The 24,598-nt window shown below is 40.6% G+C and overlaps 2 protein-coding genes and 2 pseudogenes across 3 annotated transcripts; 2 read left to right on the top strand and 2 right to left on the bottom strand.

Moving 5' to 3' along the window:
- Nucleotides 1-76: 76 nt before the first annotated feature.
- Nucleotides 77-5,528, bottom strand: LOC145460613 (B-cell receptor-associated protein 31-like). The gene is made up of 7 exons (XM_081445487.1): nucleotides 5,352-5,528; nucleotides 5,117-5,217; nucleotides 3,785-3,938; nucleotides 3,250-3,385; nucleotides 2,508-2,634; nucleotides 1,358-1,458; nucleotides 77-1,089 (listed from the first exon to the last, which is right to left on the bottom strand). The coding sequence occupies exons 1-7, from the start codon at nucleotides 5,441-5,443 to the stop codon at nucleotides 1,036-1,038; spliced, it is 765 nt and encodes a 254-aa protein (XP_081301613.1). The 5' UTR covers nucleotides 5,444-5,528; the 3' UTR covers nucleotides 77-1,035.
- Nucleotides 5,529-5,607: 79 nt separating this feature from the next.
- On the top strand, nucleotides 5,608-24,503 carry LOC145460600 (uncharacterized; annotated as a pseudogene). Its single transcript, XR_014039870.1, has 12 exons — nucleotides 5,608-6,122; nucleotides 6,730-6,843; nucleotides 7,560-7,679; nucleotides 9,518-9,629; nucleotides 9,789-9,885; nucleotides 10,562-10,679; nucleotides 19,080-19,174; nucleotides 19,697-19,770; nucleotides 21,263-21,344; nucleotides 22,199-22,366; nucleotides 23,017-23,121; nucleotides 23,917-24,503. The product of XR_014039870.1 is annotated as an uncharacterized LOC145460600 (transcript).
- On the top strand, nucleotides 7,949-9,597 carry LOC145503382 (uncharacterized; annotated as a pseudogene).
- Nucleotides 13,551-15,478, bottom strand: LOC145503381 (uncharacterized). Its single transcript, XM_081482839.1, has one exon. It carries the CDS (start codon nucleotides 15,306-15,308, stop codon nucleotides 13,551-13,553), a length of 1,758 nt encoding a protein of 585 aa, XP_081338965.1. The 5' UTR covers nucleotides 15,309-15,478.
- Nucleotides 24,504-24,598: the final 95 nt, after the last annotated feature.

Raw genomic sequence — 24,598 nt, 5'->3', positions numbered from 1 at the left:
TGGGGTGGGGCAGGTAGAAAAAAGAGGTAAGATGGGTGCAATATTTTCATTCTCAAAGAACCACACATGAATGAAATGTCTTGGAGCTAACATTTATTTCATATAACAACAATACCATGCTAGCTAAAGTTAAGTACCCTGTAAAAGGTTTATCAAACATATAATTGGTTCATAATTTATAACTGGCTACTATTTTTGTTCCAACTGAATTTTGTGGTTTGAATTTGTAACTGAGGGATTTCTTTGATTTTAACCCTGACTTAAGTACTGAAAACTGAAATGTTTAAACAATTTCTCAATTTATTTCTTGTAAGTTAAATAAATAAGGGAGTTTCAAGACGTTTCTAAGTCTGCTAAATTTAAGTTTTCTCTAAAAATATTAGTCTTGTAAATGAGACTGTTTCTCTTCACACTCATGTTTCATAAACCACATTTTTACACCAATATAAAATGAAAGTTGCAATTTTTTCCCTGTGACTTGCCAACAATGGGGAAAAGAACATAATTCAGACCAAAACTACAAACACAATGCCAAAGTAACCAGAAAGAAAATGAAGAGAAAAAATTTCTTACCATGAAATTCTTGTCTTTAGGCTATAAACCTCCCTGTAAATGAACTGAACTTGTAACAAAACCAACAAATGTTTTTCCTCACCAAAACCTGCAGCCCACGTAAAATGATTTTCACACACTGCTGTCATTCCAGTTGACAAATTTCTTTGACTGCAATGTGGTACACTCATGTGATGAAGCCACTTAATGTTAATTTAAGTTATATATGTCATAGCGATACATCCAAAAGATAGTTGACTTGTCTATACGTGTGATCATTTCTATCATGTGCAACTGACGCAAAGAACAATAATATTGACCAGCGAGTACAAATCAAAACATTACATATCAACCTTCTGCCCTCAGATCTCAATTAATTGGAACTATCTTGTAGATATTAACCTCATTTACTGAAACTAATAATAATATTAGTGATGCCATTCATCTGGTTGCATCTCTCAAATCAGAGTACTGAAGATGCTTTTAGTTGTCTTTCTTTTCTTCTCCTGTTTGGTTCTCATCTTTCTCCAACTGAGCCTACATATCCGGAAAAAATAAAAAGAACAAATAAAATATGTTATTAGTGAGGCCTGTCTGGGTAAAATATGTAATGTGATCATGACAAATTTGACACCTAAGTTTCCCAATTGAAGTTAAATTCTCATTTGCTAGAATTCAAGTATGGGGTCCTAAAGTGTTTGAAGATTTGCAAGACACTGGGAAGGGAGGGAGGGGAGGGTAGTCCTCCAGATAACAACCTTTGGGCAGGGGCCTTCATATAATAAACCCTTCCCTCTCCACCCACCTGTGCTTTGGAGTGCTCCTCCAACAGCCTGTCATATTCCCGTGTCAGTCCAGCAGCTTGTTCTTTCAAGGCAGCCAAATCCTTCTTTGTTTTCTCAAGCTCTGTGGGTGAAATAATGTCAGATATGATGAGAAAAAATAAACAAAATAAATTTAATTCAATTTTTTTTAAAATTTAAATTGTTTAAATGTAAACAATTCTGGAGCACAGTTGTTACACTAGTCAAAAGTGTTATGAGTATCGTTGTAGAGCAGGGTTGTTTCCAGACAGAACTCAGGATCGCTGGTAACAGCAACAAACTAATTTATTTGAACCATAAGATAACTTCGCGAATTTACAGCACTAAGCTTCTTCAAATTTGAATCAATCTCTTTTACAGCAGAACCTCTCACTCTAATATACATGAGGCTTAAAGTTCTAGAAACTTCTATTTGGAACTAAATTAAGTAGTTTGACACATTTTCTAATCTGAGAATTTACATAAGGATTAGAATGTTCTGGAATGTTCCTATACAAATTGGTCACGGCGAATGACTTCCGGTTCTAGATTGTTCTAGAAATTGGCTTAGACAATTTTTCGTAACAAAAAGTAATGCTACCCCACATTTATTTCAGGTCAAAACAAGTTACCCCCCTCCCCATCGCCCCAGCAAGGTGGCCCAAAAATTCAACAGGCCCCAGTAGTTGGAAGGCTGGATAACACTATCCACCGGATAAATCACTATCCAGTGGACGAGTACTAATAAAACAAACAATGCTATCTGCTGGACAGTGATTTATGCGGTAAATAGCATTATCCACCTTTCGAACAACCTGGGCTTGTACTATATGGGTGGAGAGAGCAACTGTGAAATTAAAGTGTCTTTCTAAGGACTGTAACATAGCAATACCATGCCTACAAATGTTCAAACCTGAAATTTGGGCAATTTGCTTCATGCAACTCATTCAATACCATTGAAGTACTGACAAGATCATAGTTGGCCATTCAAAGGTTTGGTTTCCAAAATTAATATTTAATTGAAAATAATTAAACAACATGTACACCCTGACATAATGTTTACTTTATAACACTTATTAATAAGTTAAAGACATAACACACAGCTCTAAAACAGTACGATCCCTGTGTTAAAAATATCATACTTAGCAGCACCTTCAGTTCGTTCTGCGAGCTTTTTGGATTTCTCCTCCAAAGCTTCCCTCATATCTTTCAAGTCTTGGTTAAGTTTATCGTCATCTTGCGTCACTTCCTCTGCTTTGCCTCCTGCGTCTTCTACAGCCTATTTTAACAAAAAAAGCTTTTGTTAATAACACTGAGGCAAACAGCACATCTAAAGTGTCATGACAGTTAAAAGTGTTTTGAGAGAATTTTACTCTCAGAGAAGAACTCTACTGTGTGACCATTCAAATTAAAGCTATTGAGCAGTACTTTCATGTGGTACTGTATATTGTGTCATGCAAGCTGATTCTTACTTTTAAAGTTTGTGGAGGAGGGCCTAAATATATAAAAAAAATCTTGACTTAAAGCATTTGAGCAGGAATTTCATGTGATACTCTTTACTTTTCAATACCAAATTTGGGATTTTGAATAGGCCCTTTGCACGATCTGGTCACATGGTACGGAATTAATTACGCTGGGACGCAAGTTACACAGTGGGACTTCCACAACAAAGGAACTCGTACCAGTCCAGCCAGACTTTCCTTTGTTTTGAAAGTCCCACTGTGTAGCTTGCGTCCCAGCATAATTAATTCCACACCATGTGACCGGATTGTGCAAAACTTACCTTTGCAAGGCCCTTGTGTGCACAAGAACTCATCAAAATAAGATGCAATATGCTTGTAACAAATTTGATGAGTTTAGCCCAAGACCTATCTTACATACCTTTCAACATTACCTTTTTAAGTTTGTCGTTTTCATCCATCAGTCTTTTGCATTCTTCTGAGACATTCTGAGCCTGACGAAGACTGGCCTCATTAGAAGCCTCAAGAACTGAATATCGGGAAAGAAGCCTTACAACACGGCGTAACACTCTGCCAAGGAAAATGATTGCAACCATTTTAATTATGTTTGACCAAATTTCCAAACACCAAGAAGAGAATTAAAAATATGATGCATAGCAAAGAAATTTTGACAATCTTCAAGCTGTAAAACAATGTCTTGAGCATTTGATATATCTTCTAAATCGAAACTAAAACCAAGGAGACAACGGAGAAACAAAATCATAAAAATCTATGCTAATTAAGATCAGACATCCAAACACCATCAAGGTCATGATTTCCTTTGATTAAATTTGGTGAATTAATAATGAGTTTTAGGAGACAATGGAGATGAATTTAAAATGCATATGACATGAATTTTTCCCCCCCTTGTTTCTTAGCCTAGTATGTATAAAAAACGATTTTAACCTTCAAAACAAGATATTAACTTACATTAAAAGAAACAAAGAAAATCCAGAGATGTAAAGGTTTCTCTGAGCACGGAATAGCTTCATTTGGACCATCATTTCAGCTTGTGGGTTGTTGTGTAAGTCTACTTGAGGTGTGGTATCAACTTTGCTGTACCTTCTGGCTTCTCGAATAGAATCTACAAATTAATAGTAAGTAACAGCAATTGCTCTGAGCGAAGTCCAATTCAGGGAGTAATTGGGCAAGTTATTTCAAAATATTTGGACAAGTGCACAGCTGAGGGTTAGCAAACTGTAAATTTGATACGACATTTGGAGCCATACGATTTATCAAATTGAACATATGGAATTACATAGAGCAGTTTCACACCATAACAATGAAAGGATAGCCATGTTGGAGTACCAAACCAATTCTGTGGGAGTTAAGCTCTTTTTTACCCAGCATGACTTTCTTATGTTCCAATAAATTTGCATAGCTACAGACCTCATGAGTGAAAATGATCTATATGAAGCCATGGCTTTCAAATATTTTAGGGAAATTCATAAAACCAGTTTTAGCCTAAGAAACTGAAGCATATTATACTCATTCAACATTAATTACTTTTAGTAGTTTTTTCTCTGTGAATCGCTGATGAGTTTGATCAAACAAGGAAATTATATAATTAATATAATTTCCTTGTTTGATTATTTTTGGTACCAGCCTGATGGTCCTATACCCAGGGGAACTCATACATGGGAACGGAATTGGCACTTTCAAACTTTGTATTATAGGCATATTTCAGGAAACACGGATCATATTATCATACATGGTGAAAACATCTTTGCACATGTATGCAACTTTTCCAAAATTGGATTGCATCAGCTTAATAATTTCTACAAACATTCCTACCAATGCTCATCCTTTCTATAATTAGCAACTGATGACTCACCCTAAAGTTGAAATTGAAATTGAAAGTAAACATTTTTAAAAATAAAAGTTGAATATAATCTGCACACCAATGCTTTGAGAAAATGGAACCCAACCCTTCTTTTTTTAGTTATTTTCTTCTTTGGTTTTCGACGATAAAAATTATCGATCCTACGAGTTTCACACAGCTCGTGGCCATTGTAACAAAATATTCCGGAAGCGATAAACAGATAAATTAATTTTACGAAGTAGATTTCGAAACAAAGTGAGATTAAATCTTGAATTCCTTCATAAAATTTCTAGAGATTACTTAACCATACTAAATATATGCGACAGGATAATACTGTTGGAAAATTTACTTGCACCTCAATTTTTACGGTACTAAACCAGTACTAGCCTAGGAGGGATGTCAAACATAGTCAAACACAACTATAGCTTTAGTTTTTATACCAGCCAGAAGAAGTGCCATCACAATTACAACCACGTTGAAATAGAAATTTCCATATTCGAACAGAGTGGCCACGATCCTTGAGTTAAAAATTGTGTTCCATCTGAAAAGCAAAATTTAAAACGATTATTAAATGGTCATCCATGTGTTTTGCAGGTTTTGCAAACGATCGAAGTCCAAGCGCTCGATCTGACAGCAAGCCCCTGTTTTCTAGATCCGCTATTTGCAAGTATTTACCTTTTAGCAGAAATAAACGGTAAACAGAACAACAACAGTACACCAATCTCGGCATACAGAAAGCCGGCTGCAAGAGTCCATTGAACAGTCATTGTAATAAACTGTTTTTCCACGCTCGTTTCTTACGATCTTTGAACAACTGTATGACTGTAAGGTTGACTCAGCCTTAAGGGTAACCAAGCCTTCCAGTAGCCCGGAAGTTTCGGGAGCTTCGGAAATCCCGAGTCGAACCCGAACGTTCTCGACTTCCTTATCGGGAATTTGCCGAATTTCTGCCCTGGGGGCTCCTGAGGCTGTTGACAGACTTTTCGTGTGAAGTCACGAGCGCGTTTAAGCTTAAAAGAAGTGTTCCTTTTCGGCATCTTCCATCATGTCGCTGTTGTACCGTTTACTTCTTTGCTCATACATTTGCTTGTGCGTCTGTTCTGCTCATCAGACATTTAATGAAGTCCCAAACTCAGTATGGCCCGTTCCCGCCTCCATTTGTGTATCGGGGCCACCTCTTCCCATCTCTCCAACTTTCGTTTTCAAGACTACCTCAACCTCAGGCGTTCTCAAACGAGGAATAACACGATACCTGGAAATAATACTGCAGCAAGTTGGAGATAGCAAGATGGCACATCTTCGAGGAAGCAGTGAAAGTTTGAATGAGCTTGTTTTGGAAGTCCGCAGCGACAATGAAGGTCTGCATGTGGACACATCGTACTGGTATATGTTGAAAGTAAGCGACGGTCAGGGGCACATTGAGGCCAAAACACCGTATGGTGCATTGTAAGTGCATGCCTTAAAGTTTATATTCTTTGTTATACATAATAACGCCACCTGAGACATGATGAGGCAGAGGAGGGGGTGGGGTGGGGAGAGTGGACAAGGTGCAAGGGGCACCCTGTCAGTCCAGTATTGGAGCTGTTTCTGCCAAGGGCCTGGACATACCATTTAGAGTGTAATTTTTTAAGTTGCACCACGTAGCCTTCTTGGTCACCTTTGAAGCCGTTATTAGGGCTCCTTTGAAGCCATTATTAGGTCATTACTGAAGCACTGCGTGTCAACCCTAATAACAGCTGTGAAGGAGAATACTACCCAGCCAACACTGACTATTAAGAGAAATGGCAAATGAGCTTTTTGGAGGATCACTTGTGCCATGGGGGGGTGGAGGGGGGTTATAATTACTTAGATATAATATATTTATTGTTAGGGAGGTCTCTATATTGACAGGAGCCCATCACCTGGGTGATGGGCTCCTGACAGTGAAATGTATAATCTGGGGACTTTGTTGGGGGGGGGGGGATGGGGGAGGGGGGGAGGGGTAAGAGATTTTGTGTGACTTTTTGGGTGAAAATTTTGGAATGCTCACGGACTGTAAGTTTTTGTTTTGCAGATATGGAATGGAAACATTTACTCAACTAATAGAGAATGGCAGTTTAATAAATAACATAGTGAATATTGATGATGAACCAAGTTATGTACACAGAGGTCTAATGTTAGATGCTGGGTAAGCATTATAACAATTTAAATACACAGTTACTTAAACAATCAATTAAGGCTTTAGGTTCTATTAGATGAAGATGACACGGCATACCTGAGTTGAGTTGAGTTGATAACTTTATTTATACACGGTAAAAATTCCTTCAGCATAATTTAAAAGTATAATGTCTAAGTCTGCCTAACTAAGCTAGCTAATAATTAATATAGTATTATAATAATAAAAACCTATCATACTACTAGCCGTATCTCATTCAAAGCTGTAATAACAAAATTTATCTTTAAATTCGCTTAAAGAAACTGTAGATCAGAGTTCACGAGAAAGGATGTTCAACAACATAGCACCCCTGTAGGAAAAACTTCTCTTTAAATAATTGGTGTAGGGCTGTGGAAGAGCTAATTTATTACCTTGGATACTGGAGAGGTATGTTGGAAGAGGAGCAACAAGCAATGAACAACAGGTATTAAAAAGAAGAAGAATGGAGAGGGGCAATACATGTACAATGTATATCCCTTTAAACATCACTTCACTTGGAGTAGAAATAATGTTTAATTTTTTCAATGATAAATTTTGGCATGAGATGATCTTGCATTAAGTAAACCAGAAAAATGTTCAATTTATGTTTGCCTCCCCAGTAAGCTATGTTGAGGTTGATTTAAATCAATCAGTCATGAACAGTACATAAAGAGTTAATATTACTTTTTATTGTGATTTATTCCTTATAGACGGAGGTATTTTCCTCTTGAGCTTCTGTACAACATCCTGGATGGCATGAGCTCTGTTAAGCTAAATGTGTTTCATTTTCACTTTGTGGACTTTTGCCGATTCAGTGTTGAGAGTAAACTGTGAGTTTCCTTTTTGATAAATTTATATCAGAGTGGTCCACTGTATGATCTTCAATACTTCATAGGTCAAACTTCATACCTGTAGCTCATGGTTACATGTATAAGCTGCACTCTTTTAGGTTACATTGGAAAATAGAGTTACACTTTTATTAATATATAATTATGTAGTTATATTATTATTGTTAATATTATTATTATTAGTATTATTATTATTGCCATTAATTACTAATTACTAATTATTAATAAATTGCTCCTGGATCAGTAGCTAAGGTGCAGACAAAGATGTTAAGAAATGGTGCCAGTACATTAAACAAGCAGCATACACAAGAAACATCTCGTATCATAGAGCAACTGAAATGTCGCCTTATCAAGCAGTATTCGAAATAAAACCACACAGAGAAATTGTTGAAACCAAGGAACAGGAATCAGAAGAAGAGAAGGAGAGAACCACTGATGAAGAAAACACTTTAGCAAAAGAAGAAGCTGAAAAAGACAAAGAACCACCTTAAAAAAAGCGAAAAACTGAACAAAACTTGAAAAACCAAACAAAATACAACAATGACATGATTCAGCAAACAAAAAGAAAACAAGAATGAAGACGACCCAGATTTAAGATATCAGACATGGTCTCCATCAAAATAGACAAAGTAGAGAAAACAACTCCCCTTCACCCAAACATGCTACTTGGTAAAATTATCGAAATTGAAGATACTGGTTGTGTAAAAATTGTAACAGAGTTAAGCAACGTAAACACTCTTATATCACTAATGTCAAACTGGATTATACAACTGAAATATCTTTCACAGCTGCTTGTAAGAAAGCGAGTGGACTCTAGTAAATCAATATGTATTATTGTAAATTCAAAACATAGAATGCGTGAAATAATAAATCAAACCAGTCGGGTTTTGCTAAAAGCTAGCCTGTCGCCTGGCAGCCCACAGCTCGTGGCCCACTTCACTGCCTTCACTCGGCAGGTATTTTTTGGAAGGTTGAAACAAATAGAAGTTGAATAAACCCTAATAGAAAGGCTAACCGCAAGCAACCAAAGATAATTTAGGCCATACGGAGTGAAGGCCATGAAGCGGGTGGCGAGCCTTCACCACCACGCTGCTGTAAGCATCTCACCATAAAATAAAAACTAAGTCAATTAAAAGAGAAACAGCAGCTATAAAGATTAACTTTCAAGTGATAAACTAACTCAGCAACTGCTAGTTACTTTTAGTGCTATCACCTTCTATATTGATAATAAAGTTTGTTGAATGACCAAGCTAACTTCCAAAAAAATGTATGTCATATTACTGTTCCCATCATTGTGAGCTAACATTAAACAGGCAAACCAGAATGAGTACTCTTGTAGCTGTTATAGCAAGTTTAATTAAATGGACTAAATAAAGTTACTCTATGAATAAACAACGACAAGTTTTTTTTATTTGATTTTTTATTGTAAATGTATCAAGCAATGGAAATACAACATAACCCCTGAGACTAAAAGCATAACTGCAGTTCTACATGTAGCGGTTGAAACATTTTGTACAATTTCAAATATTTTGTACCGGCACAGAAACAAACTGTACCAAAGGCAAAATTGAACTACAACATATCCATACCTCCCATGAAAGGAATTTTTCTCTAAGACCTCACAGACCTCTCTAAGACCTCAGACCTCTGGAAATTCAATTAATCTTCATACATTTCTATAAATGTTTTTGGTCTTACAGACTACCCCCCAGGTCCAGGAAATTCTTATCCCTTCTGTGCCAGGGGAGTAAATTGGATATTTTCTGGAACTGCACAATTTATGTGAAGTAACATACTTTTATGATATTAATTTTTTTCAGGTATCCAGCATTACAAAATAATCAGTCAATTTTACTCCCAAGAACAAGTCAGATCGTTAATATTGTATGCTGCTGACAGAGGAATAAGGGTCATCCCTGAAGTAGAATCTGCGTAAGCTATGAGTTAATTTGTGTTTTTATATCTCTTCTCATTTCTCCATTCCAGTACAGTGATTTTTATTTAATTTGTAACCTGCATTAATTAGCAAAGAGTTGCTGTAGATTGGTGACAAAGATTGATGTCAATCTCTATTAATTTGTTTTAATTTAGATTCCATGTCCTTGGAATGGTAGGTCTTAAAAACAAGACCAAAGGGTTGCGATTCTGCAATAGCTCAGGATTTCTTGAGCTCTATAATGATCCAGAGGTGAGCTAAAAGGGAAATTTATTGATCAAAGGGAAGAACAGTTGGGAAGAGTTCAAACTCTCTCTTGCTTCTGATCTGGTCAGTGTAAACACAGACTGTGGATTGCATACTGCAGACAGGGGGTAAAATGCATACTGAGGGTAAAATGCAGACTGCAGACTGTAAACTTTTAGACTAAATCATATTCTCATTAATTTCTGTCATTGAGAGCTAATCGTAAACAGGCAAACTGGAGGGTTATTGATGCTAAACTGAGTGATATTCAGGCTAACCAAAGTGTACACTTTCACTATGATTGGGCTAAATAACCCTATTTTCAGTTAGCACGATAGTGGAAATAACACGATATATGGTTGGTACTACACATGAGCAGACCGTTATTTGTAGGCAGTTATATGCAGGTCACATGGTGGGTCTCAGCCAATGAAAAAGGAAGAATAGTAATTTGTTAATTATAATAACAATTATATTATTATTTAACATGAGAACTTGACCTGCAGCCCATTGTTTTTGAAATTGCTCTGCTATACTCAGAACGCTGTTGCGTTTTATGACAGTTCAATTCTTGGATTCTTTTTAGCTACTGTATTTGTTAATTGCAGTCAATAAGCAGGCGATCTTGTTGATTCAGAAAATTAATATTATTATCTTTTTGGTTTATTCTTGTTTTGCTCAGGGAGTTACAGTCAGTACAATGAAAGGTATTCTTGAAGAAATGATGACCTTGTTTCCTGATCAGTACTTTCATCTTGGCTTAGATGAAGTGATAACTACTTCTGTGTGTACTATGGAAAGTAAGTTAAATGCATCTATTGAATAAATAACATTTATTTAACAATTTGCAAAAGAAGATTGTAATATATTCGTAGCTGGAAGTTGTGTTGTATTACCCAAGATGCTTAGAGAATAAAGTGGTTGTGTTGAGCAAGCCTCCTGAACTTGTGTTGTTATGTCGCCAAGCCATACTTTTGCTAGTATGTTTCAAAGATGATTTGAGTAAAATATTATAAATGGTAAGTAAATCATTACACTGTTCAATTGCTACACAGTTTACACTTACAACATCCCTTGGCCAAAAATGACTTAACTGAGTTTTAGTTATGTATCTCAAAATAGTCTGCTTTTTTTAATGTTTCATTGGAGGAAAGCTTTCTGAGTTTTCCAGCACCATGTTCCATAAATTTCAGATCTAAATACCTAAAGGAATGTTTTCCATAGCTAACAGATTTGAATCTTGGTAGCAGGGCTGTCAATAAGGGCTGAAACCTGTAACACCTGTTACGGCTGATGTTTGATGGACCCTTGATGTTATGGGTGAACTGGCCTCTAGTTGATACAATTCACCCATTAAGTAACAATTTTGCTACTGATGTGAAGATCAAGGCTACAAGTGAATTAAATCTTAATGAAACACCTGGGTAGTATGTAGCCTGTTCCAGGCTCTCAGTAGTTGGGGATGAGGGAAAAAAGAGGCGAGTGTCGTGTACCCAAGTACATGGGGAACGGTAAGCGTCAACCACAGCGTACAAAACTTGATTTTTAAATTACTTTAATGAATCAGCTATTGTACACGTGCGGTGAAAACTACAAGGCAAATTTGATTGCGTAATCAGAAACGAACCTAAATAAATAACAAGCGAAAATAGAAATCATAAAAAGCAAAAAAGCGATCAATATGTACAATAGAAACTCACGTCTGATCCTGCGTTAGCGAGGTAAACACATAGGCTCCAAGAAAATAACTCAAACTCCTGACTCCTAAACACTCGGATGACCCCGATACTGAGATGACTGCGTGGGTTATGTAAGCGACTGGCTTTTAAGGTAAATTGATAGCTAAATCACATGATATAAAACGCTCTGATTAATGATTAAAGGGCACGAACAATGAAACGATAGAAACAATAATAAAACTAAACAGAGCTGCAATGATAGAGTAAACAAAAACGATCTCTTATACTTTGAGCATTCAGCACACTCCTCGCCCAAGGATTCTAATCCTTGTTACTTATTTGTTACATGTCACTATTCAGTTTGGTTTTGGATCAACTTCTCCGTCATCAGGCAATAGTAGGACAAGCTCCTTGATGGGTCGTAGGTAGGTCTTCCTTTCTCCGTCTCTAACAACGTCAACTTTAACCTTTCTAACTCTGTCATCCTCACTTCTTATGGCCTCTGAGATTCGTCCCAGTGGCCAGTCGTTGCGGTGCCGTGACTCGTCTCGCATGAGGACGACATCTCCGACGCGTAGGTCTTGCTGCATCTCTGTCCACTTCCGTTGGGGCTGCAAGCTTTGTAGGTACTCCCGTCGCCATCTCGTCCAAAACTGATCTGCTAGGAACTGAACACGTCTCCAGCGACGATGAGCGTATATGTCAGGGCGTAGGAACTGACCTGGAGGGGGTCCAGCTGGGCGTGTTTTCATTGTCAGTAACATCGCAGGAGACAGAGGTAGTGGGTCGTCTGGGTCGGATGGCAGCGCAGATATGGGTCTGGCGTTAACGATGGCTACCACCTCAGCCATCAGTGTGATAAGCAACTCGTGTGTCAGCTGAGGCCTGCCCAGTTCGGCAAACATAGCATCTAATACTCGACGGATGGTATTGATTTGCCTTTCCCACATGCCACCAAAATGTGATGCGTGGGGAGGGTTAAACTCCCATTTGCATCCGTACTCCGTCACAAATTTCTCCACTTTCTTGTCGTTGAGCTCCGACACTGCTTCTCCAAGCTCTGTTTTGGCTCCGATGAAGTTAGTTCCTCTGTCGCACCTAAGAAGCGTAGCATGGCCTCGTAGCGCGAAGAATCTCCTCAGTGCGCAGATAAAGGCGCTGGCAACCATGGCTTCTAGGACTTCAATGTGTATGGCTCTACTGCTGAGGCACGTGAAGACCAGACCCCAGCGTTTAGCATTCGCGGTCCCTCCTCTTGTTTTACGCGTTTGCACCGCCCAAGGGCCGAAAACATCGAAGCCCACGTTAGTGAAGGGAGGACAGACTTCAGTCCTATCAGGCGGAAGGTCTGCCATGCGCTGCTCCAGTGGTGGTCCTCTTAGCTTCTTGCAGGGAACACAAGCTCCGACGACTTTCGTCACAGTGTCATGAACTCCGATGAGCCAGAATCCTGCCTGTCGAATGGCTCCTCCGGTAATCTGTCTTCCTTGGTGGTGCACCTGGAGGTGGTGGTGTTTCGCTACAAGCCGTGACACATGGTGATTCTTTGGCAGTATGATTGGGTGTTTCTCTCCGTACTCCATCTCTGCTCTCCTTAATCTGCCTCCGACGCGCAGGATCCCGTAGTTGTCAAGGAACGGGTCAATGTGGTACAGATGTGAGCCTTTGAGGGATTTCTTTGCGCTGTGCTGAACTTCTCTCGGTAGCTCAGGCTCCGTCCTGGCATCTCACAACAACTCCCTAAATGCTGCTCTCTGTGTGGTGCTTATTATGACGCGCAGAGCTTGATCCCACTCTTCGACTGTTGGAAGTCTACGTTTGCCCGGTCCTTTAGGCACTTCACTCCTAGGGTTAACTCCTCGTGCTTTGGAGTCTCTACGGCGTTTGAATTCTCTTGCCACAACGATAAGATTGGCGACTGCGCGCTGCAGGGACCTTAAGGAAGAGAACCTCTGGAATCTTTTTGCCCAAACGTCTGGTTCTTCGCCTCTTTTATCCATTGTGACTTTGGCCCTGAGCACTCTTGCAAACTTCAGGATCACTCGCGTCGAGTGTGAACGTTTCATCCGGTCGAGGGGTACCTTGTGGTCTTTTAAGGAATCCTGGCCCTCCGAGCCAGGTCGATGCCATTAACTTGTCAGGGGGAACTCCGCGCGTGGCCAAATCTGCTGGATTCTGCTGGCTCTCCACATATCTCCACTGCTCTGGGGTAGACAGACTTCTGATTAGCTGTACTCGGTTGGCCATGTAGACGTAAAACCGGCGGCTTTCGTTTGTGATGTAGCCTAGCACTACTTTCAAGTCGGTGTAGTATGTCACCTCCGAGATCTTTACGTCAATTTCTTTGATAACTCTCTGAGCTGCTTGAACTGCTAGCACTGCTCCGCACAGTTCGAGTCGTGGGATGCTTGTAGGGTTTACGGGGGCAACCTTGGCTTGACTGTAGACGAGAGACGTGGACATCTCGTTTACTTCGTTGAACTGGCGGAGGTAGACTGCAGCTCCAATGGCGTCCTGACTCGCGTCAGAAAAGGCGTGTAGTTCCACTCTGGTCACGGTGCCAAATTCCTTTGGGTGGTAACAGCGGGGGACAGATAGGTGCTGTAACTCCAGGAGAGAATCTCTCCAGCACGTCCACCGGTTCATCATTGCGGTAGGAAGAGGGTCGTCCCAGGCTAAGGGGGTTTTGTTCTCGGCTCTTCGCTCCCCCATGAGTATGAGCTGCTGTAGTATTTTTCTCCCCTCGAGCATGGCAGGTACCGCAAAACCGAGCGGGTCATACACAGAGTTGACAATAGACAAGACTCCTCTCCTGGTGAATGGTTTCTCCGGTGAACACACCTTGAACGTGAGGGCATCCGTCTCCAAATCCCAGAAAACTCCTAGCGACCGTTGCGCGGGCAGACTGTCGCTGCGCAGGTCGAGGTCACGCACATCCTTTGCTCGGTCCTCAACGGGAAAGGCTTCCATGACTTCCACCGAATTTGACACGACTTTGTGTAGTCGTAGCTTAGCTGTGGCTAGGGTGGCTTGTGCACCTTTCACCAAGTCTATCGCTCCTTGGGCGGTCGTCAGCGAAGCCAAACCATCATCGACGTAGAAATTGCAGCATATAAAATTCTTGGCCTCCTCGCCGTGTACCGCCGTTCTGCGAAGTCCATACGTGGCGACTGCGGGGCTCGGTCCATTGCCAAACAGGTGGACGTTCATGCGATATTCTGTGATGGGTTTCGACGGGTCATTATCCTCGAACCACAGGAAACGAAGGAAGTCTCTGTGTGCCGGGTCTACGTGGAATGAATGGAACATTTGTTCGACATTGCACATGACGGCAACATTCTCCTTGCGGAAACGCATTAGAACTCCAATGAGGTTGTTCATCAGGTCAGGGCCAGGTAAAAGCACTTTGTTTAACGACACTCCTCTAAACTCGCAACTCAAGTCGAACATAACGCGAATAGTGTGCTTTGTGTTATGGTAGGTCGCGAAATGCGGTAAGTACCAAGAACGCCCAGGGGGAGGTGGAGCGTCATCGCGCGGGACAGGAGAGGCGTGGCCCTTCTCAATTATCTTGCCCATGAACTCCAGGTAGTCCGCTTTCATTTCAGGTTTCCTGTTGAACGTCTTAAGAAGCCCTTGTAGGTATTGCATGGCTTGGGCTCGGTTGTCTGGCATTGTCTGGCGTTCATCACGAAATGGCAAGGGCATTTCCCAGTTACCACTTGCGTTCTTGTGTATCCCTCTCTCCATAATCTCTAGAAAGGCGCGGTCCTCATGGGAGAGACTGGGCTTGTTGTCGTTTCGCGTAGTCTTGAAGATACTATCAGGGGGGCGCTCCAAAGGGGGTTCTGTGATCTTGAATTGGTTGGGGCAGGGCACCAGTTCGTAGCTTCCGTCTCCAGGCTCCTTCTCTCTCCATGTATTAGTAGACAGATTTGTGAGGCAGGTGAGAATGTGCGCAGGGCCACTAGGGAAGTCGAGGCACATCTGACCACTGATAGTCCAGCCGAGGGCCAGTCGCTGCCCCCAGGGTGCTCCTCTCGGGCCATTCCTGGATTCCCTAACCTTTAACAGTTCTGGTGCGTCCCGGCCGATTAGCAAGTGAACTTTGGCAGTCTCATCTAGGGGAGGTATTTCACTAGCTATGGCCATCAAGTGCGGGAACCTCCTCGCCATGCTTGGGGTTGGATTCTCACGTTTGTCCTGTGGGATGGTATCGCACTCGGTGAGGGTAGGCAAGACAAACTCTGCTCCACTGATAGACCGTACTGTGATGCCAGCTACTCGCCGGCCATATTTCTCCTCTCTCTCACCGCTGCATGTGGACAGGAAGTATTTCTCTAGGGGCCCACCTGCTCCGAGGTCGTCGGCTAATTCGCTGGTGACGAGAGAGCTGTTGCTCTGCTCATCAACGATGGCGTAGACACGCTTGGTAAGGTGTGGGCTACGCTGGCTATAGACGTCCACCAGCAGGGTTTTGCTGCAAGACACACCTGTAGGTTCACAGAGGGCAGTGCATTTCGTGCTGACTGCTTCATTCTCCGGTTTGGGGGGCGGCTGTTTCCCCTTGTGCAGTAGGGCACTATGGTGCTTGTCCCCACAGATCGTGCACTGTATAGGCGTGTTGCACTCGCTTGCAATGTGAGCGTTGCTGAAACAGCGAAAGCACAGGCGCACGTCCATTATCCACTGCGTGCGTTCTTCCAGTGTTTTTGCAGCGAAGGCCTTGCACTCCGATAGGCTGTGCACGCTGCTTTCGTGATATGGACAATGCTTACTCCTTGTCTCTCTCTTTCCGGGATTCTCCTTCTTCTCTTTTCCGGGAACTTCGTTGTTTTCAGCCGGGGATCGAATGCCTGTCTTGAACGATTTATGATCTCGCTCCCTGCGTTGTTTTGGCGGGGGAACGTGGGCACCATCCTTACCAGCGAGGATGTTCGGATTGTTCTTGGTCCTGGCTTGTTCCTGAACAATTTTGGAGAATCTGGAGAAGGGGGGGTACATTCCTCGGTGGCTGTCGGAATAATTCGCGATTTCTTTCTCCCATTTAGTGCGGACGAATTGTGGTAGTTTCTCGGCTATTGGTTGGATAGCGCTCGGGTAGTTAAGGCATGCGAGTCCCGGGAGAAATGTCACTTGACTTTCGATGTCAGCACAAAGATCTGCGAACTGTTGCAGTTTATCGTTTTCGTGCTCGCTGAACGTCACTGTGTTTCGCAGGCGCTCTAGCAGTTTGTTACTGATAACCGCAGCGCTTCCAAATCGCTTCTCAAGTTCCGCCCACAAATCCCTTAGCAACGCGACGGGATCGCGCATTTGTCACTTCCTGTAATTATCAACCAAGCGCTGTGGTGCTCCGCTAGTGAAACTTCTTAAGTAGTTAATTTCCTGAGTTGGGGACACATCAGTATCCATTAGCATGGCTTTAAAGGCACTTCTCCAAGGGTGAAAAAGGGTAGGGTCCCCCGAGAACACATCAGGTTGGCATTTCGGAAGATTTTGCCTAGCCAAACCAGCTACTATTTGTTGGTTCACGACTGTGAGAGAGTCAATTAGCTGACTTCCGGTCATATCTTTGAACGGAGTTGAAGCTATGAGTGGCTGTCGATGGAAGGCAGTGTTTCGATGCTCTCTGTGATCTTCGTTAGTTAAATTCTGGTCTGGTGGATCTGGGTTTGGAAGGAGGGGAATTCGCTGTTGAGGTGTTTTTTCCGATGTCTTTAATTTTGGGGCGGCGGACAATAGTGGCTTTGTTGTCTCTGACGCGCTTAGCGGATCATGTTCGCGCTCGTGGCGAAATGAATTTCCCGTGGGTAGGGGGCCAGGCGTGAGAGAAGAGTGAACCCATTGTGAAGTGCGCTGCTCTGTCTTAATTTTGGGAACTTTGAACTCTGGCAATTCTGACTCCCTTTCTAAGTCTTCTTCCAATAGGGCGTTCTCAAAAACTTTGAGCTTAGCATTTGCTATCGCGGCTTTTTTATCTGCTCCTAAGATCGCCATCTCGGACTCAAACCGTGCATTCTCTTGTTGACAAATTCTTTCTGCCTCTGCGTCGCGCGTCCTGCGCTTGAGTTCTTTTTGCGCTATTAGCCGCGTGTATTGAGCTTCTTCTTTCGCTGCTTTAGCATCGGCTAGCGCTCGCAACCTAGCGATTGTACTGCTAGTTTTCGAGACTGATGAACGGTGTGAGGAGTGACGAGAAGAGACAGATCGTAACTCCAACAATTTGCTGGATTGTCTACTAATTCTATTTTTTAACTTCTCTACAAGTAAGAGGGCCCTTTCTCAGATATGGTTCTCTTCATCGAGGTGAGCTTCTCCTACGTGATGTTCGTGTGAACCTTGGCCGTACAGGTCAAGCAACTCCTTCAACAGCTTTCTGAATTCTTCCGAGGCGACTGCGAGTTCACGCGCGACGGTCTCGATTTCGCTGTCCTCGCTTAACTCTTCTACCGATTTCATTACACTAAGGAGCCTTTTACGAGATTTCGTAATTTCCCTTCGTTTATCTTCAACGGCGTTTTGCAGGGCCTTCGGTGTCAATTTTATTCCCCTTTTACTTCTAGCTCCGGTCTCATTGGTTCCGCTGGCATTTGGCGGTTCTGCATCTCGGCTTGCCATCGTTGCTGGCTCCGTATTTAAATAGCAAGATACGGCTTACCTCCTTTCGTCGATCGCTCAGACTTTTCACTGTCGCGTACCCAAGTACATGGGGAACGGTAAGCGTCAACCACAGCGTACAAAACTTGATTTTTAAATTACTTTAATGAATCAGCTATCATACACGTGCAGTGAAAACTACAAGGCAAATTTGATTGCGTAATCAGAAACGAACCTAAATAAATAACAAGCGAAAATAGAAATCATAAAAAGCAAAAAAGCGATCAATATGTACAATAGAAACTCACGTCTGATCCTGCGTTAGCGAGGTAAACACATAGACTCCAAGAAAATAACTCAAACTCCTGACTCCTAAACACTTGGATGACCCCGATACTGAGATGACTGCGTGGGTTATGTAAGCGACTGGCTTTTAAAGTAAATTGATAGCTAAATCACATGATATAAAACGCTCTGATTAATGATTAAAGGGCACGAACAATGAAACGATAGAAACGATAATAAAACTAAACAGAGCTGCAATGATAGAGTAAACAAAAACGATCTCTTATACTTTGAGTGTTCAGCACAGCGAGCGAGAGAAAAAATGAGGGCTAAGGCAGGGAATGATGAGAGATCTTTCCCTTCCCTTCCTTGCCTTAGTCCTCCCTCATTTTTTCTCTCACTCGCCTCTTTTTTTCGCTTGTCCCCAACTACCGAGAGCCTGGAACAGGCTAGGTAGTACTAGTAAAATCAGTAAATAGGCTAAGAAAATCCAGTCCATCATAGATTGTAAGGAGAATAGTGCACAGAATTGTAACATCGTCAAATCTGTTGAAAAGGTTGTCATGCATGTGTAGCGAAGGGTAAACATTCCAGCAATGACTGACTAAGAAGTACTTCTCTTTTAACTGGATACAGAAACTAGAGACCTTGAACGAGAACTATTGGAATTTGTTTTGCAAAAGGGCAAAATACCATATGCTTGGCAGGAGGCACTATTATCAACTTCTGCTGTAAGTTTTGATTAAGAAACAAACATAATTAATCCACTGTACCATCATGTATTTATATTGCTACCTTTGGGACTGAGGAGGGCTAGCAAAGAGAGAATTTTGATGGGTTAAGGTTAGCTAACACACAGGTCCATGGAGAATTGCATGTAATGGAATTGCTCTTTTGTTGTAAAAAAAAAAATGAATAAATTACTGTATATAGAATGGAAGCCACATCAGCCTTAGCTGGTTTTCATGCCGGTCCTCTATCCTGGTCGAATTGGAATTTGGAGATGTTAGTTTTTGTGGATGGAGTAAAACTGGAGAACTCAGAGAAAACCCCTGAAAGCAAGGCGAGAACCAAAATTTACAGTTGTGTGGTCAAAATGTAATCATCGGGCTCTCTAAGATGCGTTACATTGCAGGTCTCAATAATAGTTATTGTTGTTTAAATTATTGGGAAAATAAACATTTCAGTGAGCTGATGTACATTCAACTGTGTCAAGGTTAAACTAGGTTAAATGTTTCTTATTTGATTTGTAGGCAGTGAATGGTACAGTACTACAGGCATGGAAAGATGTAGAAGTGAAAACTCTTATTGATAAAGGATTTCAAGTGTAAGCAGAAAAGATATCAATTATGGTAGTTATTATGTAGTAATTGACTGACTGTCTGAATGACTGACTGAATGATGGATGGATGGACTGACTGACTGACAGACTGACTGAATGAATGAATGACTGACTGACTGACTGACTGACTGACTGACTGATGGATGGATGAACTGACAGATGGATAGATGAACAGAAATACTGGATGAATGAATGAATGTCAAATTACATGAATAACACAGGCTGACTTATATGACTTAGGCCCGGTTTAAATGTCGAACTTTAAATGTGCTGAACCTAATACTAATTTGGGTCGACCCAAATAACTGAGTTCAGCAGTTGATTCTAACGTCGAACCTAATTCAGTCGAAATTAATATTATTGCAAAAAATAAAAGAGACACTATTGCAAACGGCGGTTATTACTAACCAAAATGGCGGAAAAAATGTGGGAAAGACAAATTGTGGAAATGAAGAGCTTGCTTTTCTTGCAAGTGCGATCAAGGAAGGTAGAACAAGTCGAAGAAGGCGACTCCAGATGCAGTTAACATTAACAACCGAAGATGATTTTTGAATTTGGCTTGCCCTCCATTATTGCTTATTCCCAACGGAACATCACAGTTCCTCGTTCAGTTCGTTCCTGTCGTCGGGTTCTTCAAGATCCATTTATTTTGTCTTTTCCCGTCTCAAAAACATGACTCGCAGTGGTATGCCATGGAACTATCTGCTTTCCAAACCGTGACACTATCATGGTTTTCAAATACGGAACACTGCATACAGAAGTGGTTTATGCACATCAAGCAAGTATATTTCGTGCTCTCGAAGCAAGAGGAACACATATACATATCTTCTCGCTCTTCCCGCCATTTTTGTTCCAAAAGATCAAAACACAGTACGCATGACAAACATAAGAAACGTGCAGAACTCTGGGTAAAAAATAACTTATTTAATGTATTTGTAATGTATGCATTAGGTTCAGTACATGAGAATTTCGACGTTTGAATCGGGGTCGCTCTGTAGTTGAACTGACTGACTGGCCATGTCAAACTTTATTCTTGGGTCGACCCAAATAACATTTGTTGAACTTAATTGATTCAAACGTCAATCTCGTCATGTACTTGATTGGGGCTATTAGGTTAGGCTCATGAAAACTTTGATGTTTGAACCAGGCCTTACTCATAAACTTGATCACTGAATAATAGACATTTAATGGCATTGATACTTACTGTTTATAGACATCATTTCTGTGCATCAGCTCACATGTCATGTCATGCATCAAGTGCACATGCCAAATAATTAAATGAAGAAAATTTAGTAGCATCAAGCCACTCTTGCTAAACTATATGTGGATGTTTAATGAACCTTATTTTTATGATAGAACGCTTTCTCTGAAAAATAATCCATGTACTGGAAGATTTTTGCACAATGGTTCTAACACAATTTAGCCATAATATCAGCTGTTATCCTTACATCTATATCTGCTGTTTTTGTTTTGTCAGTGTAAACTCACTGATAGACCACTTCTACTTGAACAAGTACGAGCTCAATATAAGTGCGTTATGGACTGACATCTCAGCAGGGGTAAATATTAAATATTATTTTTATTTCAGCACAAATAAAAAAGGTAAAACTTATTACACAGTGACTGCAGATAACCAGTTGAGACCACAACCAATCAGAACACTTTTTGTCATACAATTTGTCTGACTGGTATTTTTTTGTATTCACTAATAGTTGATTTGCATGATTCTTATTAAGGCTTGAAATATGACTGCCCTTTTTAGAATCTAATTCACTGACTGTTAATTACATGGCTACTTCTTGCTGTAGAAGACACGGGACACATCACAATAGGGCATTGTCTCAAACCTATTGTTTTCACTGTTTTCCTTGTTCTTTTGTCCTAAATTGTTCTCTATTGCTTTATGTCAGCTGTGTCTTCTATACCAAGTAAACGCCAATTAAGCCTTATACTATCTGGCTAAGTTAATTAGTGGAGAGGATCAACCAATCAGATTGCTTCATTGCTGGTTAAAAAATATGCTCTAAGTACTGGACCAGGAACTGCTCTGAATGTTTCTGTGAGACCATTCTTGAAGATTTTCTGGTAGTTTTAAGACTTTCTTTCTAAAAGGACCTACAGTTTACACATAACAGCTCTGTTATCCTTTTCATTTCAACTCTCTTTTCCTCCTTTGTTTTTGAAAACTTTGGTTGTTAGTATATGCTAAGTCTGCCCTCAATCAAAATTGCATGCTTGAAGTTTTTAGTGTCTTCCTGGTTGATAATTTGTTGGAAAACTATTGTTAACCTCCACAATTTTTATTTGTTAAATTTGTAGAAAATTTTGTCTGACAGCCTTGGTTAGAGTAGTCGCACGGTAACATCCAATGTAACACTTGTTTCTTTTGTGTTACATTTCAATTAATATGTAGTTAAATCCAGATGAGCAGACATGGCTTCTTGGTGGTGAGATGGCATATTGGACTGATGAATACTGCTTTGTTGATCAGTGCTGTTTGTACAAAAGAGCTAAACCTTCTGCATGGTGGATGTACGGACCAGAGGCTGATTCACAATTTACTGAATCAGCCAGTGGAATGGTGAGTTCTCTTACTATTTGTATTTAAAAGTAAGGGTGAAACTCAAGGAAAATAATTTAATTTTGTTTTGGGAAATAATTGTCATCTCCCAATTTCTCTCAGATATATCACTGACTTTGAAAATCCAGCAATCATAGGTACAGTAGGGTTGTACAAGCTAGAAGAACCTGGGTGTCACTCTTGCCTTTGGGAGACTGGAAAAACTTACTTTTTCATATAAGCTTAAGTGCTGGGCACCCAGGATTTCATGGTTAGGAACTTTTGGGCCCTTGTAAGTTTTCCTAGTCCACAGCCTTGTTACAGGAATGGTAAGTCACACTTGAAAGACACTTGAGTCATGGCAGGTGGCAAAAATGATTGAATCTGAAAACAATTCATGCCCACCTCTGAAACAACATGATTTCAATTTGGTTCACGGCATTCTTTCAACATGTATTTTAGTTTTTTAATTATTTAATGTAAAATATGTAATGTTATTACATTAATTTTAATTCACATTTTTTAACATTTTTATCTGTCGAAGAAAGCAGTCAACCTTCGGAAAGCTCAGTTTTTAGATCATATTTTGCCAGACAATGCCTTTCCTAATTTTAACTTTCTGTTAAATTTTAGGAATTTTAGTGTGAATGTCTGGTTGAATTACTTTTCAGATTTGGCCACGGGCTATTGTTGGTGCTGGTTCATTCTGGAACTATCAGTCAGGATTGAAACCTGAAAGCCAAGAGTTCCAGCTTAGGTTAAATAGTCAACACGTGGTGAGTCTATGTCATTGACTTTAGATAATGTCAGTCACTGATGTGGCATGTTAGATCTTTGTCTGGGACATGTAAAGCCTGTTGAAGATGACACTTTGAGAACTGTTGCCAGTGAGGCCATTGTTAGACCACTTGATCTCATGTGCTTTTGTCAATGTCTGTGCACTACTATCAAATTTGTAGTTCAGACTTTTCATTATGGTTTATGCAGATGGTCAAACCTACACAGCAGGCTAATGGAAATATTCCTTTTTTACTGTGATGGTATCAAGTCCAGAGAAAGCATGTCACAAATTGCTTATGATAAAGTCTGCATACAAGCTAGTGGCCCACCAGGCTGGAGCCTTATTCCAGTTTCTGTAGCATGAAGCGACTGGAAATATTTCTTCTCCTCCCTGGATGGGATGCTAGTTCATCGCAGGGTTACCCCCATCATTAAATTCGCTGGTACCCATTTGTATACCTGGGTGGAGAGAGGCACTGTGAGAGTTAGGTGTCTTTTCCAAGAACACAACACAATGTCCCTGGCCAGGGCTCAAACCCAGGCTGCTCAATCCTGAGATGAGCGCACCAACCACGAGGCAACCGCACCTCAAATTGAGGGAAAGAATGTCGCAAATTTTGGTGAAGTTGCGTAACATAGACAACAAAATATTTTACCAGTTGCTGGCTCTTTTTGAAAGCTCTGGAGCTGCTTAAATTTTTGTAAGAGAAAATCATTGTTAGTAATTAACAGTTATTAGCATTTTTGGTAAAGGTAACAGTAAGTTATTAATTTCATTGTTCTTTTTGCAGAGAATGACTAAACGTGGCATCTTAACCTGTCCGTTGGGCTGTAAGTGTGACTACTTGACCAGATGTGGTGAGCCATACCCACATCCTTAATTTCAGGCAGATTGGCCGCAAAGAATTTCTTAAGTCATCATGCTAAGTTAGATGTTTACCCCTGGTAACAGGTGTAATAGTTTTCATGGAATAAAAAGTGTATTCAATAAGACCTGGTACCCACCCAAGTTCTGGCAGGTACTTGGTTTTGGATTATGTAATGATAAATATATTGCAGTTAGCTGTTTTTAAAAATTAGCTCTTTAGAGAGGAAGTTGTTTTGGACCTCTTTAATTGCCCTTTGTTGGGTGCTGCAAAAGGGCAGTGACCTATGTCAAATCTCATTGAAAGCCTTGGATAAAAAAGAAGTTATGAGAAACTTGATATATATTTCACATCAGGTTTATTGTTACAATAATTTAATTAGGATTGAATAATATCCCCTCAAAAATAGAGTTCTGTTGTAATGCAACACAACTTGAATGGACCCAATAATGTACGATTAATGTCATGTCAGTGGACGAAAAACGACCAGGGAAATAAATCTTTTGTATCAAACACACCAGCAATGTGCAGTTCCAGAAAATATCCACACTCCCCCCACAGAAGGGATTGGAATTTCCTGGGGGGTGGGGGGTACTGTAAGACCAAA

This window comes from Orbicella franksi, chromosome 11 (assembly GCF_964199315.1).
Source record: "Orbicella franksi chromosome 11, jaOrbFran1.1, whole genome shotgun sequence".
NCBI classification, from domain to species: Eukaryota; Metazoa; Cnidaria; class Anthozoa; order Scleractinia; family Merulinidae; genus Orbicella; species Orbicella franksi.
This window is presented reverse-complemented; position numbering and strand designations above follow the sequence as displayed.

Bases quoted from the DNA above. Each gene is read 5' to 3' on its own strand.
- LOC145460613 (XM_081445487.1), bottom strand. From the start codon at position 5,443: ATGACTGTTCAATGGACTCTTGCAGCCGGCTTTCTGTATGCCGAGATT. The intron at 3,386-3,784 runs GTAAGTTAATAT...TTTCCTTGGCAG, and splicing joins TTTTCTTTGTTTCTTTTAAT to AGTGTTACGCCGTGTTGTAA. The intron at 2,635-3,249 runs GTAATGTTGAAA...TTGTTAAAATAG, and splicing joins AAAACGACAAACTTAAAAAG to GCTGTAGAAGACGCAGGAGG.
- LOC145503381 (XM_081482839.1), bottom strand. From the start codon at position 15,308: ATGGAGAGAGGGATACACAAGAACGCAAGTGGTAACTGGGAAATGCCC.